General features: G+C 43.5%; 2 protein-coding genes across 2 annotated transcripts in view; one reads left to right on the forward strand and one right to left on the reverse strand.

Annotated features, from left to right (window-relative positions):
* The window catches only part of SLC38A8 (solute carrier family 38 member 8), a 48181-nt gene extending 43971 nt beyond the window's left edge, over nucleotides 1-4210 (forward strand). The window contains exons 6-10 of the mRNA XM_040409890.1: nucleotides 301-415; nucleotides 1083-1230; nucleotides 1980-2179; nucleotides 3185-3236; nucleotides 4093-4210. Of these exons, the coding sequence (XP_040265824.1) occupies nucleotides 301-415; nucleotides 1083-1230; nucleotides 1980-2179; nucleotides 3185-3236; nucleotides 4093-4195 (618 nt within the window). The 3' untranslated portion in view covers nucleotides 4196-4210. The remainder of the gene's footprint in view (nucleotides 1-300; nucleotides 416-1082; nucleotides 1231-1979; nucleotides 2180-3184; nucleotides 3237-4092) is intronic.
* Nucleotides 4211-6313: 2103 nt separating this feature from the next.
* NECAB2 (N-terminal EF-hand calcium binding protein 2) overlaps nucleotides 6314-18397 on the reverse strand; it is a 209332-nt gene continuing 197248 nt past the window's right edge. Inside the window, exons 10-13 of the mRNA XM_040409577.1 lie at nucleotides 11939-12051; nucleotides 10252-10329; nucleotides 7933-8024; nucleotides 6314-7141 (exon numbers count right to left, since the gene is read on the reverse strand). Of these exons, the coding sequence (XP_040265511.1) occupies nucleotides 7113-7141; nucleotides 7933-8024; nucleotides 10252-10329; nucleotides 11939-12051 (312 nt within the window). The 3' untranslated portion in view covers nucleotides 6314-7112. The remainder of the gene's footprint in view (nucleotides 7142-7932; nucleotides 8025-10251; nucleotides 10330-11938; nucleotides 12052-18397) is intronic.

The following is an 18397-nucleotide window of genomic DNA, read 5'->3' on the forward strand; positions in this document are numbered from 1 at the left end:
AGTTTGCAACCTATTTACACCACTTTTGTTGTGTAAATAGATTAGTAAATGTCCACTAGTGTGTTTTTTGTGGTGTTTTTCCTCACTTGTTTTTTGGGTCCATGGCATTTTTTTTTTTCAAAACCTACCATGATCTGGGTATGATGTTTTTTTTTTTTTTCTGCCTATGATCTGATCATCTTCATCTGACTGCACCCATACAAACAGTGCCAGTTATCAGAGCATACTGCAGTTTCCTGTCACCATTGCATCCTGCTAGTCCCTTAAGCAATGTTCTAAAATTCTGTTCCTGTCTTCCAGTGCCATGAAGCTTGTATAACTATCTACAGCAGTATGAAGAACAAAGGTCTATCAAACTGGGTCATGGTGTCTGTGGTGTCCATGTTGATCTGTCTGCTCATTTACTCTCTAACAGGTAGAGAAAATAAAAATCTCTGAATACAGAAATCTCCATATGGTCACTTTTTCATGGGTTGATGATCAGGAACGATCATTGCCCTGTGTAAGCCATGCCACTGATCACCCAACAAACGAGCAAACACTTGTTTGTTGAGTGATTGCATCATTGAGAATGTATGTTTGTCGTCAGCCTCGTAAATTGAACAGGTGATGTTTTGTAGACAATTGAAGACTTTATGGTGATGAATGATTGCTCATCTCCATGCTGAAGGTAATCACTGCCTATATGGTCAGTGCAGATAACCATTGCCGATCAACAGGTTATTCTTTTCACTTTTATTTTTAGACCCCCTTGGGGACTTAAACATACATCTTTAGTACTGCAGCCTCTGGTGATTTTGGCGTCTTCCTATTAAGTAGTTTACAATGGCAGGCTGGACGCCTTCACCGGATTCCAGTCTGCCATAACAACCGATAAGCACCCCACAATTTCACTGGGGCGGGGGGAGGGTGGTTTGGTTGCCGACTGGAGAACAGAGGGGCCCCCTCCCTTGGTCTAACCACTCAGATGTACAATTTGCCTGCATTAGATAGTTTTTATCATTTTTTAATACAACCCGAAAGAAACGTGTCCTTTCGAAGCACTTGACATGACTTGTCTTTCTCCCTTCCTTCACCTTCAGGCATCTATGGGTTCCTTACATTTGGGGAAAATGTAGCAGCTGACATCCTGATGTCCTACCCAGGGAATGACGCTGTTCTCATAGTAGCCAGACTACTGTTTGCCATCTCCATTATCACCATCTACCCAATCATACTTCTACTGGGAAGGTAAGCTTTTACTGGTATTGTAGCTTATAATGTGCTGCTAAATGGACACTACGGGAAAATGGTTTTCCAATGTAAGGCTCCATTCAGACGTCCACACTTTGGGTCCGGATCCATTCCGCAATTATGCGAAATGGGTGCGGACTCATTCATTTTCAATGGGGACGGAAAAGACAAGACAAGAATAGGCATTTCTATTGGGGTGCCGGCCCGGTGTTTTGCGGATGTGTGAATGGACCCTTATTCTCCAATAAAATAGTACTCTTGGAATGATATAAAACGGATGCCAGCAACCTGTCCTAGAATGTTAGGAAGACTGGTTGTCTCCACTTGCAGAGCTGCCTAAGGAGGTGAGGCCTCACTGCACTGCTCAACAATAGATGTTAATGATGTGATCCTGCCTATGATATGCAATTATGGCTGAGCAGCCTGACAGGAAAACTCACCAATATGTAGCATATGCAAGTGCCAGAGTGTAGTAAAACCCCACCACCACACCTCCCTAAGCAGCTCTGCAAATGGAGGCAACCAGTCGTACTCACATTCTAGAACAGGATGCTTGTAGCCATTTTAAATCATTCCTGCGAAACCCCTAGGGAAGCAGGCTATATGGACTATAATAACTTGATCACAGTATTCCACTGATTGGGCCCTACAGCAATCAACTTATATAGGATTTTAAACGGGGTACTGTTGTTCAAAAGAAAATGTTTCATTAAGAATCCACATTTTTCTGCTATTCCTTTCCTTAGATCGGTCCTTCTAGAAGCTTGGATGGATCACAAATACATGACTGCATATGTAACCGCTTCCTATGAACGCATTGTGCGAGTCACACTGACTGTACTCTGGATCCTGGTTACGCTCATCATTGCTTTGTTTGTTCCGGACATCAGCGAGATCATCTCAGTCATAGGGGGAATCAGTGCTTTCTTCATCTTCGTCTTTCCAGGCAAGCTTACTCCTAGCCCGTAACCAAAAGAACTACTGCTGAAATGGTCATATTAAAGAATGGCGTCAATTTAAAGTGTGGCTACTTGCACACCTGTTATAAGGTATCTGGCAGGCTATTCCGGCAGAGGAACAGTTTGCCGGAGTTCACCGTATCCAAAATAGCTGGTTAGGGCGGTGCACTGCTGGACCTAATTAACTACAATGGGAACCGGCAGGGATTCGACCAGTTTCTGGTATGAGCACTAGGTTTCCTCCGGACAAAAACCGGTGCATGCACTGGTTCTTGTCTGGCTGAAACCAGACTCTCATGCCAGAAAACGGTCAATGGGCTCAGGTGGTGAACTCAGTGGTATCTGGCTTGGTGGGATCCAGCGAACTTGCTCTCCACATGGTTTGGCACTGGATTAACAAAAGACTGACCTGTTACACAAGGAGTCAGGCATGTGGTGCAATTCTCCTAATTTGTATGTTGGCTAATATGTTGCTATGTAGAGAAGTTCAGACATTTACGGCTTATTCAGATGGCCGTATGAATGAGTCCGCATCCATTCCGCAATTTTACGAAACGGGTGCGGACCCATTCATTTCAATGAGGCCGCAAAATATGCGGACAGCACACAGTGTGCTGTACGCATCCGTGGTTCTGTTCCACGGCTCTGCAGAAAAGACAGAACACGTCCTATTCTTGTCCGCAGTCGCAGACAACAATAGGTATTTTCTATTATGGTTGCGGCCATGTATGGTTCGCAAATTGCGGCACGCATACGGCCGGTATCCGTGTTTTGCGGATCCGCAAAGCACTACGGACGTCTGAATGGGCCCTTAGAATGTTATTGCTATCGACTCTGTATTGTCACTTGTCACCACCGCTTACTGATTATTTTATATACAAGCCACTGCAACAGCGCCCCCCACCTCTTACTGCTAATGTCTTTTGTGGGCATAGTTTTATGTGACATATCATGACTATAATTTTCACAAATATATTTTATATCATTTATAGGACTTTGTCTGATTTGTGCTTTGGAAACCGAAGTAATGGAAAAGAGGAAAAAGTGAGTGCTATGGTATAATGTTTGTATATGCGGGAGTAACGGTCAGGTGCATTCTCTTGAGTTCTAGTGAGGCTACATTCATATCTGAGGTGGAGGTTCCATTACGAGCCTCCTTCGCAAATTCCAGCAAAAAAATCAGAACATGCAGTGGTATTTTATCTGACAGAATGATGGAAACTAAAACGGAGACCTGACAAATCCCATTCTAAAGGATTATGCATGTGATCAAACAAATGCAGCTTTAGGTACTCTAGTGGGAATGTTATAAATGAAACATTGAATTGCACGTTGAACATTTAATTAAAAAAAATAAAAATAAAAATCACAACAATAAAATATGCATCACAAAATGGTGCCAATAAAAACGAATTCTTGAGCAACAAGCAGGAACTATGTTGTAAAAATAGGTTATGTTAAAATGTACTGCTCTTGGACTGTGTCGTCTACAAATAGCTTAGCTTAATTGTTTTTCCACAACATACAAAAATCCTAAAAAAAATTATAATAAAACATATCTGTATCATCATATTTGTACTGTTGCCTGGAATAATTAAAATCTCAAAAGATCCTTGCAATAGCCTAAAATAAAAAAAATATCATGTTCTTCTCTCTCTCCTGTCTCCAGTGCCACTGGTCCGGTTATCATGCCATTACTTATTTACAGACGTGCAGGGATATGGCACAGTGACTGCTGCAGCCAATAATTATTTTTTCTTAAGCCTCAAAAACAATAAAAATTTTCATATGAGGGTTTTGTACATCACCTCTCAATAAGAGATGCGAAAAATGTTATGTCTCATCTGGGTGCTGGTAGACAAATGATTTCTAATGTCTGGTATGTGTCTCCTACTTGCAGATCATGCCTCATTGCCTGGGGGATCATCTCTGTTCTCTGTGGAGCCTTCATATTCGGGCAGAGCACGACCATTGCTGTTATGGAACTCTGGCATAAGTTCTGAGATGCCGTGCCTGAGAAGCTGGTGTATGTGTGAAATGTTGTTTTGTATTTTATTATTTAAATGGTTACTAGCTTTTCACATAACTTTGCATAACTCAATACAAGTGACCATAAGAAAATATGTAATATATCTTATCAGAGATAATGACTTGTTCTAGAGTTATCAGTTGTTTCTTTCTCTCCCACCCTTCCCCTTTTCTAAAATGACTTTGTCTATGAAAATCATGAGAAATTAGTCTTGGGTGACTGCTTCTCACTGAATGATCAGGTTACATCATCCCATACAAGTCTAAGGAGAGGGCAGGGGGGAGAAGTCATCAGAAAATCAGTAAGACACACACAGTCAGAGACTGCACAGCTAAATAGACAGTTTCTGTCTCAGCCCAAGTGCTATATTCAGATCCATGCAGGTCAGTACTTCTCTGTAATATCTTCCATGATCCTGGGGCTGCTCCTCAGCGAGCGTTAGAGGAGAACTTGCTTCAGAACTTTCTACTTTCTGTTAACAGTGGATAGGAGCTAGTTTCCACCCACCAGATCTGGGAGAACTGCAAACTAGACATACAGCATACACAGGGGAAAACTGCTAAACTGCAGGATACAAAGCATATAATGGACAGAAATAGTGTTATTCCTCATGTAAACACATTGTACTATTGATTAATACAAAGTTTGTTGAAAGGTTAGATACGTTTTAAGTTAACTTTATATCCTTTTAAAAGAATAAACGGTTTTATTTCCAGAAATCTTTTTGCTGAGGTTTTTATGAAGCCACAATGCTCTTCTATCTCCTACAGGAAATTTTATAGTTTGCAGGTCTAAGGTGGAGTAAATGGTTGGATTTTCATAATTTACTTTACGACTATCAGCTAAATAGCACACATTCATTATGCTGCAAGAAGCATGAAAAATCACCCCTGAACCTTAGATCTGAACTGCAGCAAGAACAACTTGTCCTAATACATCATCTTATAGAAATTATTGTCAATCAAATAAACTTATGTATGGCTAAAAGGTTGATTGGGCCACTGCCTGGTCCTGTCAATGAAAGCAGCTAGGGAGGGGCAGGTCACAGAAATGAGCGCAACATGGATGCAACCAGAGCAATGGTGAGACCTTAATTGCAACAAAGGCCTAATTTCCATGTTAAGTATTATAACTCGGGAATGGAGCCTCAGATTAACAAAAGAAAAACAGCATTTTAATCAGGTGAAACACAGCGTGTCTATGCAAGCAGTTGGACAGGGAGGTCTCTAGTGATGGACTCTCTGTAAAGAAGTAATTGATTTTGTGAGGCATCTGCACTGATGATGAACGGTAACACCCAGCAAATAAGTTGTCAGTGGGAAAACTGCCAGTTTGTCAATGGACAACCATGTCCTACATGGTTGCTCCAAGTTCTTCAGAACAACTTTCACAGCAGCTCTTTACTCCAGCCAAGGCTTTACCACAACCAGACTCATGAGTTCCATCCTTTCATTTGTTCATAATTGTCAAAAGTAGGGTAAGAACCCAGCACGCAAATGAAATAAACTAAAAACCATATAGGAGAAAGGAAGACTTGAGCGCAAGTGTGTAAGCAGCCAAAAAGAGGAGCCCCTCCGCTTCCTGACCTGCATTTCCCCTGGAGTAAACCCATATAAACCTTAAAGGTTCAGGTTTTCCCAGCAGATTCAATTTTTCCTCAATATAGGCCAACAAACCCCCAGAGACGGACGTAGCTGTGTGTCATTGTCATTACTTGAAAGTTTTCATGGCTCCATCATAAGTGGCTCTGGATAACGTCCATTAACTTTTTTTCACTCGCAATGTCAATCATGTTTTATTTTAATTATGTTAATTTTTTTTACTGAAAGTGACGGAACATCAATACTTTTACTAAGATTACATTCACATCTGCGGGAGGCTGCTCCAGCAAAGATCAACCTGTTGGATTTTGCCAGATCCGGCATTGTCAGATTGTACATTTTACTACCGAATCCACATAATGGGGTTTGTCTTGCCGACAGCCGGCATTTGTCCCAGATCAGGCATGCCACAGATGTGAACGTACCCTAAGAGTAAATAAAATCGCTTAGAATTAAAATGAAAGAATCCAAAGTAGTGCCAAGACTTTTATTGGGTATGATCTTGGCTGTACATAGCCTGTACAATTCCTTTGGAATGACATTTTCTAGCAAGTTGCATTGCACTATTAAAACCCATACGAATAGTGATCAGTTTACAGAGTTATAGAATATCAAACATGACAGAGAGAGGGGGAAAAAAAATCCACATTCCTGCATATCATTCCAGGATGTAAGGAACTTTAGTACCAGCTCCTATATTCGCCCTTTGCATCTAGCCATACATCACTGGATGACGCCAGGGGAACCAGAGAGAAAATGTTGGCCGATAGATGGTACAACCTGAACTAAAAACATGAACATATCTACCACAACGGTGTGTACGTTCCAAAACTAGAGGCCAGTAATGTAAAAAGTTAATATTTTCAGCTGGCTCACTTGTATTTCTCCTAAATATTTACTACTCTAAGTATTGCCTTCCAGAGAAAATCTATCTACAACAATGGTAAAGTACAAATGCAAGAGGTTTCATCATGCATGCACAAGAGAGATCTGTGCTACGGCCCTATTAGCTATCCCCTAGGTTCTCTTGTTGCTTAAAGTTCCTTTACTCATGTTAAATATATTTTTTGAGGCATTTCAAAAGTGGGATATTGGTTCTAGGAAGATTTCCCTTTTTCACAAGCAAATACATTCCCCACTATGTGGATTTAAGAGACAGCACTTGGAACAAAGTCATCAGGAGGAGACACATCTCATCTAGAAGGTTTTTGAAGGCTCTTGGTGAAATACACTGCTCGGAGAGCCAACGATGCCACAACCAGACTCTGCTCAACTTCACAAGCGGTACAGTCAATCTCGACCAAGGGTGCACCAAGCAGCTGCAAATAAAACAGAAAATCATGATTTGTAAATGGAAGCTTCCAATAATTTCCTCTTCTACAGCTTGTGGGCCACTCAGGGCTGTTTCTTTCACTTGGCACTAGAGGTCTATTCCTGTAGACAGCCCTGAAAGAAAAAAGCCCTAGGCTCTGAATGGACATTAGTTGGTGACTTAGTCAACGTTCAACACTTATATACATGTGATACCATTCTATAAAAACTAATAGAAAAATACTAAGAAATTCTCCATGGAGAGCTGAACCCGTTACATTGACCTTGGCAAATCGGGATATTAATGGATAGATTATTTTGCCCATAGGGTCTTGAAATCCAAATCGAAATAGTTAAAAATAGATTACATGTTAAGATGATGCACATTTGGTAATTTTTATGTCAGATTTCGTATGCGATTTTCCATTTAGTCATTTCACTTCACTTTATTTTCTATTGACTTGCAGAAAATAATGACATAAAAATCGCAAGTGAAATGCAATCTGTGAACCTGGCCAAAACAAGAATCCACTTTATGCACAGTCCTATGTTGAGGAGCAATAATACACATGGCCAATATTTTGGACTGGTGACGGTATGAAGTTTGATTTAAAGCTTTGTGAGCTCCCCCTAGTGGCCGCTGCAGACAGCTAGAACTGTAGCAATGAGTTATATGGCTGTTAGATGGGAGGCACTATACTGGCATGGTGTGTGGAAGTGTACCATGTATTTACAGGCATGTAGGCAAGTAGAAAGCCACTTAATATTATGTCATCTATAGGAGGGCCTTAGGACTTACCTGGCACAAACATTGTAGAGATGGATTCTGGCTGGGTCAGTGTATCCACCTTTACATGCTGGAACTTTTTACAGGGTCCATCCTGAAGATGCCTAAATAAAGACAGACCATGAGTACTATCCTCGCCACTTTTCTAAAAGGGGGGCTTGGCCAGACACAGCGACAAATCTATCTTCATTTACATCAGTTTTCTGGCATAAATGAAGACAGAAATCTACGGCAGCTCTGAGCTGTAGTATTATTCTGGTTAGGCGCACGGACTGTAGGAGGAGGCACCCAATTTATGATGAGGCATCATAAATTTGGTGCATCCTGACAGGCGCAGAAAGCTCCAGTCTTGATAAGCTCCCCCCATTATTATTACACTTTCACTGTCATCCAGATTTCCTGAGAACAGATATGAGACAACTTCTGTTAGGACAGGGGATACATTTGCTGCTGCAGCCAATGACTGGCCTCAGTGGTGATGTGTCCCCAAGCGGCATGTCACTGCTGAGTCATGGGCTGTTTGGGACATGTCAGCACTGATGCTAGTCATTGGCTGCGCACATGAACCCGTCCATGCAGAATTTGTCAGGGTGGGGTGGGCGTAGACTGGAAGCCTAATGAGGAGAGCCAGGGATCCAGGTTGCCAAAACAAGTGACAGGGAGCAGGTATTGACATCCTTTTTTAAGGAAAGATGAAGAAAATTCTGTTCCATAGTAATTTAGGATATTAAAAAGCATACTTGTCTTATGAGATAAATGACTGCCTAATATACACTGATCAAAAAAATAAAGGGAACACTGAAACAACACAATGTAACTCCAAGTTAATCACACTTCTGTGAAATCAAACTGTCCACTTAGGAAGCAACACTGAGTGACAATCAATTTCACATGCTGTTGTGCAAATGGGATAGACAACAGGTAGAAATTATAGGCAATTAGCAAGACACCCCCAATAAAGGAGTGATTCTGCAGGTGGTGACCACAGACCACTTCTCAGTTCCTATGCTTCCTGGCTGATGTTTTGGTCACTTTTGAATGCTGGCGTGCTTACACTCTAGTGGTAGCATGAGACGGAGTCTACAACCCACACAAGTGGCTCAGGTAGTGCAGCTTATCCAGGATGGCACATCAATGCGAGCTGTGGCAAGAAGGTTTGCTGTGTCTGTCAGCGTAGTGTCCAGAGCATGGAGGCGCTACCAGGAGACAGACCAGTACATCAGGAGACGTAGAGGAGGCCGTAGGAGGGCAACAACCCAGCAGCAGGACCGCTACCTCCGCCTTTGTGCAAGGAGGAACAGGAGGAGCACTGCCAGAGCCCTGCAAAATGACCTCCAGCAGGCCACAAATGTGCATGTGTCTGCTAAAACGGTCAGAAACAGACTCCATGAGGGTGATATGAGGGCCCGACGTCCACAAGTGGGGGTTGTGCTTACAGCCCAACACCGTGCAGGACGTTTGGCATTTGCCAGAGAACACCAAGATTGGCAAATTCGCCACTGGCGCCCTGTGCTCTTCACAGATAAAAGCAGGTTCACACTGAGCACATGTGACAGACGTGACAGAGTCTGGAGACGCCGTGGAGAACGTTCTGCTGCCTGCAAAATCCTCCAGCATGACCGGTTTGGCATTGGGTCAGTAATGGTGTGGGGTGGCATTTCTTTGGAGGGCCGCACAGCCCTCCATGTGCTCGCCAGAGGTAGCCTGACTGCCATTAGGTACCGAGATGAGATCCTCAGACCCCTTGTGAGACCATATGCTGGTGCAGTTGGCCCTGGGTTACTCCTAATGCAAGACAATGCTAGACCTCATGTGGCTGGAGTGTGTCAGCAGTTCCTGCAAGACGAAGGCATTGATGCTATGGACTGGCCCGCCCGTTCCCCAGACCTGAATCCAATTGAGCACATCCAGGTCTGGGAGGAGATCCCTCAGGAGACGGTCCGCCACCTCATCAGGAGCATGCACAGGCGTTGTAGGGAGGTCATACAGGCACGTGGAGGCCACACACACTACTGAGCCTCATTTTGACTTGTTTTAAGGACATTACATCAAAGTTGGATCAGCCTGTAGTGTGTTTTTCCACTTTAATTTTGAGTGTGACTCCAAATCCAGACCTCCATGGGTTGAAAAACTTGATTTCCATTTTTTTTTTTTTGTGTGATTTTGTTGTCAGCACATTCAACTATTTAAAGAACAAAGTATTTCAGAAGAATATTTAATTAATTCAGATCTAGGATGTGTTATTTTTGTGTTCCCTTTATTTTTTTGAGCAGTGTATTACTTGCCTAATTGCTATTTTTCATGGCATAGGCCATATATCATCATACTAACCTCTTCCACTCCTCCTCTTCCTCCCAGAATTCATAGACAATAAAAGTATTGGTATCTGGTAGCCGTACAGCAGTTACACTAAGGAAGGCAGAAGCAAAAACACAGGAGAAACTATAAAAGAATTGTACATTGTACATCAACAAGAACCAATTCTCTTGCTGCTATGGGGTCAATGCAGAGACCCCTTCCTCATGGCCTATATGTATGTACTAAGGGCTCCTTCTCTCCAGAAGCTAGTTATATTGGGGGAATGAGCCAGGAATCAGTCTTAGGGCTCATGCACACGACCGTTGTTGTTTTGCGGTCCGTTTTTCATGGATCCGTTGTTCCGTATCCGAGTTTTTTTTTCCTCTGATTTAAGTCCTCATCCGTTCCATTTCACAAAACATATCTGTATGGTTTCTGTATGCGATCCGTTTTTTGCGGATCGGAAACGGAAACAGTAACTTATTAATCACCAAACACATGAGCAATATGGGCTGGGCATAGCATTTCTACAGTATGGATCTGCAAAATACAGATGAAATACGGATGACATACGGATTTCTTCCCTGTGCGTGCCATATTTTTTTACTTGAATGGGGCCTCGGACCGTGATTTGTGGACAATAATAGGACATGCACTACTTTTTGTGGAGCGGAAATACGGAAACGGAATACCTTCCGTTGTTTTTGCAAACCCATTGAAGTGAATGGTTCCGCAAAAAAAAAAAGGAACGGAAGCGGAGAGAAAATACGTTCGTGTGCATGAGCCCTTAGTGCCATTCTGCCATCTGTCCTGTTGTGAATCTTATATATATATATATATATATATATATATATATATATATATATATATATATATATATATTTATACATACACTATAATTCTAGACATATATCTTAAAAGGGGTGTTTGCTTTAGAAAACCCATTTTTGAATATTCTATTAGGGAATTCTGCCTCTGTTGGGCAGAGTGGAGAGCGCCTACAGACAGATTCTTGAGGACCCAGCATGCCCATGTATTACGGGTACAGCCCTCTGATTTCAATGGGTGATGTGTAATGCTTCACTCACCATGCGGTGGCCTCGCAGGGTGAACAGACACAACCATGTGGACAAGAGCTGCACTGCTCTTAGAGGCTATCACCTTTGGGGGCAATTTTTTTTGTATTGCATAGTACTCATTTTAAGCTAAAAATAGTTTTTTAATTGGTCTTTATTAAAAATATGGCGTCCTTTTTTCTGTACTTAGCTGAGATGCTCTAGAAGCACCCCTTGGATTTACTGTCTTTTCCGTCAGACCAGGAGCTGACGGACTCCTTATCTCTGCTCTTTGACATTATAAACACTCATTATAGCTCAGTTCTTATCCTACTGATAAGAATGTGGATCAAATAAGTGTTTATAGATAATCGGCACAAAGTGAAATTACCAGTCACACAGCTAGAAAAACAGTTAACCCTTTGTGACAGATCGGCTCAATATTTTTAATAAAGGCCAATTGAAAAAAAGATTTTTAGCCAAAAATGAGTAAAATGCAATGTGGTGTATATAGCCTTTAAAAAAAGCACAGTGTCAATAATTCAGTCATCCTGTTAGGATCCACTCACATTGTATAGGGCCCTGTACTAGACATATCATACATCCTGTCTATATATGTCTACATGGTCCTATCATACATGTCCCATTAGATGAGGTGCACTCACTGGAAGCATTCTCCTTGTCCTGATACATTCTTTAGATATTGTTTCAGAGAACTGCAAAAGTCATTCACGGATTTCTGGGAAACTTGCATTTCCTGTCGCACCAAGTAAAGGTACTGAAGAGGGAAGTAGAAGAAAGGTGGTTAAAAGATATGAAAGCAAGGAGCAGTACAGGGGATTGGTTGTATGTAGACAGAAGCAACTTGTTACAAACACATACATTTAAAAATTAACAATATAACTGAAAAAAAAATAAGCTTCAAAAGGGGTTTCATAATTTTAAAGGGAATAAGTCATCTAGAATTTTTCTGCCAGTTAAAATCAGACGTGTCACTGACCCTGGTTTTTAACATAATGAAATCTAGCATGGCAAATTTTATTTGATAGTGCTGGATCTACCGTTCCTTTCCTAAGATGCATTCCCTGGCTTGGTAGTCCACCAGCAGTCCATGCATCAGGTCTATTGCATGCAGAGAGGCCAACAAAGAGCCATGAGCTGCATCGATCCTTTGTTGTGTCTACATAATTTTAATGTCCTATTATTTGCATTGCATTTGATTAGATTTTATATACTGTAGACTAAACTATTCATTGTCACGGTGATCTAAGTATGGGTTAGAAGAACAGTTGCAGGGATTTCTATGTCTTGCAGTCCTAATACTGTGGGTTGTCCCACAAAAAATATTCAGCAGTTTTCAAACAGCACCTGGATCTGAATACTTTTGTAACAGCATGTAATTAAAGAGGACCTTTCATGGGAGACATCCAAGATGGTGCCGGAGGAGAGGCGGTCTTTCCTCCTGAGCGCGACAACGCCGGACCTCTCGCATAGCTCCCCAACTCCAGCTCTGCGGTGCTCTGTCTCTGACCTGGCGCTTCTTGCCCAGTCGGAGTCGGGAGATCATCCTTTACCAGCCAGCAAGACAGGGCGGACTCTGGGTCTGGAAGGAGCGCGCCGATCGGTGAGTCGCAGCTCCCCCTCCTGCTCTACACCGCCGGAGCTTTCTACTTTTTCTCCCTCCTCCCCACGGGATCTCTCGCAACTTAGTGCCCGACAAGCAGCTGGGACTTCACCCTCATACAGGGTCGCACAGAGCTCCCCTGCAGCCCCAGTAGAAGACGGGGAGATAACGCTACTAGCGCTAGCAGTGTCTAATACAGCCCTCACTGATACCGCCATGCGCGACATGCTGATCCTTCAGCGGCGATCCATGCTGCTGGACATCATTGCACCTCTGCGCTCTGATATAGACGAGCTGGGGGCCAGAAAAGATAATTTGGGAGATAAATTTGGGGACTTCGCTACCTCGCACAATACCCTCATTGATGCCCACACAGAGCTAGAGGAGGAGGTGGAAGTTATTAAGGCCAAAATGGCCGAACTTGAAGATAGGAGCTGAAACAACATCATTAAGCTACGAGGGATTCCGGAATCGGTGTCTCCCAAAGAACTTCATGACTATGTGCTTTCTCTTCTCAAAGCAGCTCAGCCAGACTGTTCAGACCGAGATTTGGAAATTGACAGGGCGCATCGTGTGCCTCATCCGTGGCATCTTGATGATTCAGTACCGTGCGATGTGCTTGCCAGAGTTCACTTCTTCAGGGTCAAGGACCAGCTACTGACCTTTGCTAGGAAAAATGGGGGTCTCCCTGCCCCTTTCCATAAGGTCCTCTTATTTGCTGATTTATCTGCAGCTACACTGCATCTGCGGAGAGCTCTCTCACCTATCGCCTCAGCTCTTCGAAGTGCCAATGTGCCTTACCGCTGGGGATTTCCAGTTCGCCTGCTGATACACCACAAAGGAGACTTTCACGCGATCAAGACCGCGTGTCGCACTCCTGCAAAGATGGAACATCTCAGTTTTCTCCTCGGATGAAGCTCAACAGCACGCTCCAGCCAAAGTCCGCAAAGACTGGACAAGAGTACACTGATCCATGTTTCACGACGAGTATATCTCGCTTTCAGGTGCTTTACGTTATACGCGTTCTGTCACCCTAACCTGCTTTATTCCTAGGTTGCAGACGGGACATTTGCCCTACTCCCTGTATTGAGCCTTTCTTAGGCTTGTTATGTTCTACCTTTGTTCAAGTCTGTTGTTCTACCTCCTGTGTTCTTGGGGGTTAAGTTCTCTAGGTGCTAAGTTCTCTAGGTGCTCATACAATGCCTGTTTTTTCTCGTGCTGCCTATGTCCTTTTGATGCATACGTCCTCGCTGGGAGACGTTCTGTGTCTGGTTTCTCTCTTATTATCTGCTAGTAGTATAATGCCGTTTATTTTAACCTATCATGGTAATTACATTTGCTAGCATAAGGCTGGGTTCACACGAGCGGATGCCGTGCGTGGCATCCGCTCCGTGAAAGAGTGCCAAGACCCGATGCAGACTGCAGAGGCACGGAGCATTAACATGACTGATAATGCTCTGTGCCTCTCTGTGACCTCTTTACTACGAAATCACAGTGACAACTGTGATTTCGTAGTAAAGAGATCACAGAGAGGCACGGAGCATTATCAGTCATGTTAATGCTCCGTGCCTCTGCAGTCTGCATCGGGTCTTGGCACTCTTTCACGGAGCGGATGGCACGCACGGCATCCGCTCGTGTGAACCCAGCCTAAATGCCAATGGCTTAAACAGTCCAATGCGCAGAGTGTACCTGTGGAAAGAATCTAACGTATTACATTGCGATGTTTCGGGGGTGCAGGAGCCGCACTTGCTTCAACGTGATGCTTTCAGGTTGAGGCATATACAGTTTCCACATATTTTTCAATCGCATTTTCACTCCAAATCTAGGGGGGTCATGTTAGCTATTAAAAATACGGTAGCATTTTCCCACGTAGCTGATTATATAGACCCCCATGGATGGTTTGTTGTACTGATATGCACTCTCAATAATGTACTATTTACCATAGTGTCTCTGTATACTCCTAACCATGGCCAAATACACTTCTTTTGCAAGTTAATGAAAGTGGTCTATAAGAAAAGACAGGGAAAACTGGTTATCTGTGGTGATTTTAATCTGACATCAGATCCATCTGTGGACACTTCCTCTTCCTCATTGCGGGCCGCCCCTTTCTTCGCTACTACTTTCTGGAAGGAGGAGCTTTATGACGTTTGGCGTATCCACCATGCGTCTGCTAGAGATTATTCATTTCATTCTGGGGTTCACAATGCGTATTCCAGAATTGACATGTTTCTTGTGGATAGAGCACTTCTCCCTTACGCTCAAGACTCCTCCCTAGAAACTATCAAATGGTCCGACCATGCAGCTATTACCTTGGCAGTTTCTGAATCTATTAATTCTCCTCAAGTATACTTGTGGCGGAGTAGCCCCTTTTTGCTTTCAGACCCTCAGTATAGATCCCGCATAGAAGCAGATCTCAAAGACTTTGTCAAATTTAATGATTTCTCTCACACCGATCCAGTGACCCTGTGGAACGCTCATACGGCCTGTATCCGGGGGTCTTTTATATAGCAGGGTGCGATACGAAAAAAGCGACTGGAGGCAAAGATATCAACCATTCTGTCTCAGATACAACAGGTAGAGACGAAAAATGAAGCAAATCCTGCTCCTTTGTTAGCGGACAAGCTTAGACGTCTTAGGCAGGAGGTGAGAAGTTATATGCTTTCCTCCTAAGAGAAAATGCTCCATAAAACGAAAGCAACCTATTATTCGCAGGACAACAAGGCGGGTAAACTTTTGGCGTCTAGATTTAAGTCTTGTCACACCAATAGCCGAATCCCTCACCTTATCTATCCCTCCTCCCAGGAGAAGGTTTACTCCCCTATAGACATTGCTAACAGCTTTCAAACATACTATGCTGGTCTTTATAATTTAAAGGACTCCCACCCTGCCCCAGCGGAGCTGGACGACCTGGTCAGCTCTTATCTCCGTTCCTTACATTTACCCAAACTAACTAGTTCCCAGCTTCAGGACCTTAATTCCCCCATCACTACCGAGGAGGTGGAGTCTGTGATTGCGTCTCTTCCCAGAGACAAAGCCCCTAGCCCTGATGGCTTTGCCAACCACTATTATAAACATTTTAAGCAGAGCTTAGGCCCCTATTTAAGAGACTTCTGTCAAGCTGCGATGTCCTCTGGTTCTCTGCCGGCGGAAAACCTGCAAGCCTTTATTATTACCCTCCCTAAACCTGGCAAATCCCCTGATAAACCCCCAAATTTTAGCCCCATTTCTCTCCTGAATCAGGATGTCAAAATATATGCGAAATTATTGGCCGCCCGTTTAGCTAAAATTCGCCCTTCCATTATTCATGTGGACGAGGCCAGCTTTGTCCCGACCCGCCAGACCTACTATAATATGAGACGTCTGCTAGGTATTTTACATCATGTTCATACGCATGGGATTCCCACATTGGCCCTGGCCCTGGATGTCGAGAAGGCGTTCGACAGACTTTGTTGGTCGTTCGCCTTCTCGGTGCTTCAGCGGTTGGGATTCAGCGGCCCTATACTCACCGACATTAGAGCACTTTATAGTAACCCTACGGCTAGAACGTTTGTAAATGGAGCCCTGTCGGATGTGTTCGCGCTCACGAATGGCACCAGACAGGGTTGTCCCCTATCACCCCTTATCTTTATAATAGCCATGGAACCGTTGGCTCAGGCGATTAGACAAGACACCAATATTTCAGGGGTTGCTGTGGGTGGCCGTTCCCACATCATCTCCTTATACGCAGACAACGTATTTCTATCCCTCACGAACCCGGAGAGGTCCCTGACGGCGGTGATGGCCCAAATCTCCCATTATGGTGACCTCTCATATTACCACCTTAACTCCTCGAAAACGCAAGCTCTACCAATTAACATACCAGAGGCCTTGGTGTCGACTCTCCGCACTACTTGGATATTTGATTGGCAACACCGCAGCATTAAATACTTGGGCACTAACATGTCTCATTCCCCGTCCCAACTGTACGCACTAAACTACGATTCTCTCCTACTTTCCACAGAAAAGGAACTCATAGACTTTGCTAAATATGACACTTCGTGGATGGCTAGGATTGCTACATTTAAAATGTTTATCCTCCCTAAGTTTTTATATTTGTATCCCACCTTGCCTATAATCCTCCCGGAAAGGTTATTTTCTCGAGCACAAGCTTTACTTTCTAAATATATTTGGGAAGGAAAACGACCTAGGATTGCGACCAGGGAACGGCGTATGGGAGGTTTAGTGTTACCGGATCTGAAACTGTACTATATAGCTTCTTTGGTCTCCATGCTGAAGGGTTGGGCTCACTTGTCTTTAAACTTACCTTTGATTCTTCTAGAATCATCACAGGCCGCCCCATACTCCCTGTTGGAGTTGTTGCATTTACCATTTTGGAAGATTCCTACTCCTAAGGGTCTGAGCCCGATGGTGTTGGTGTCTCTGAAGGCATGGTCCACGTACCATGCGTTGGCAGATGCTGATGACCCTCCCTCACTTGCTTCCCTACCCTTCTCTTTGCTCCCTCACTCTGATCTGGCGCTTTGGGTCTCGGCCAATATATGCACAGTGGGGGATCTACTAGATCAAGGGGTATTGCAACCGTTCCTATCGATATGTGAAAAGTTTTCCATCCCGAACAGGGAGTTCTATAAATATCTCCAGATCCGCTATTTGTTACAGGGCTTGCAACCTTCGGGGGTAAAACTATATAATCTAGCCAAACTATATGTTTCTGGCAATTCGAAGGGACTGAAGCCCCTGTACAATTTCATTCTCCAGCTGACCCACTTTAAATGCTCTCATCCTATGGCCGCTTGGGAAAGAGATCTGAACATGTTTTTCTCTGAAGCGGATTGGCTTCATGCCCTCAGAATGATTCATAAACACTTGAAATGCACATCCCATGTAGAATCAGCGTTAAAAATGGTTCTTCAATGGTATTATACCCCGGACAGATTGGCGCTTATGTATGCATCTGTTTCTAACAGATGTTCGAGAGGTTGCGGACGTAGGGGTACCTTGTTCCATATCTTGTGGCTATGCCCTAGTATCCAAGGATATTGGTCCGCTTGCCGAGACCTGTTGGGCTGGATTATGCCATTTGAGTTACTCTGGTCTCCGGAACTGGTCCTTCTATTTATAGGAGTTGACCTCCTGCCAGTCTCCCAGACGGCTTTGTTCTGTATATTTTGTGTTACGGCAAAATTGCTGCTGCTACGGAAATGGAGAACCCCTGACACACCAGACCTCGCTGACTTAATATCTGCACTCAACACTACTTACTCTTATGAGAAGGTTATTTCTATGGGCAGAGGGGGTATGTTAGATTTCAACTAAACTGGAACCTTTGGTCAACCCCTCGTATTGTTCCCCTCCTTAGAGCCCCCACAGGCCTTTTTCGATCCCAGCTAGTTTCCCAAAAGTATACATTTGGCTTTGTCGACTTTTGTTATTGGGTTTCTTGGAATCTGTTTAGGTAGCCATTTTCCTCTGCGCAACTAATACTCTTCCCTTTCAGGCA

This window comes from Bufo bufo, chromosome 10 (genome assembly GCF_905171765.1).
Source record: "Bufo bufo chromosome 10, aBufBuf1.1, whole genome shotgun sequence".
NCBI classification, from domain to species: domain Eukaryota; kingdom Metazoa; phylum Chordata; class Amphibia; order Anura; family Bufonidae; genus Bufo; species Bufo bufo.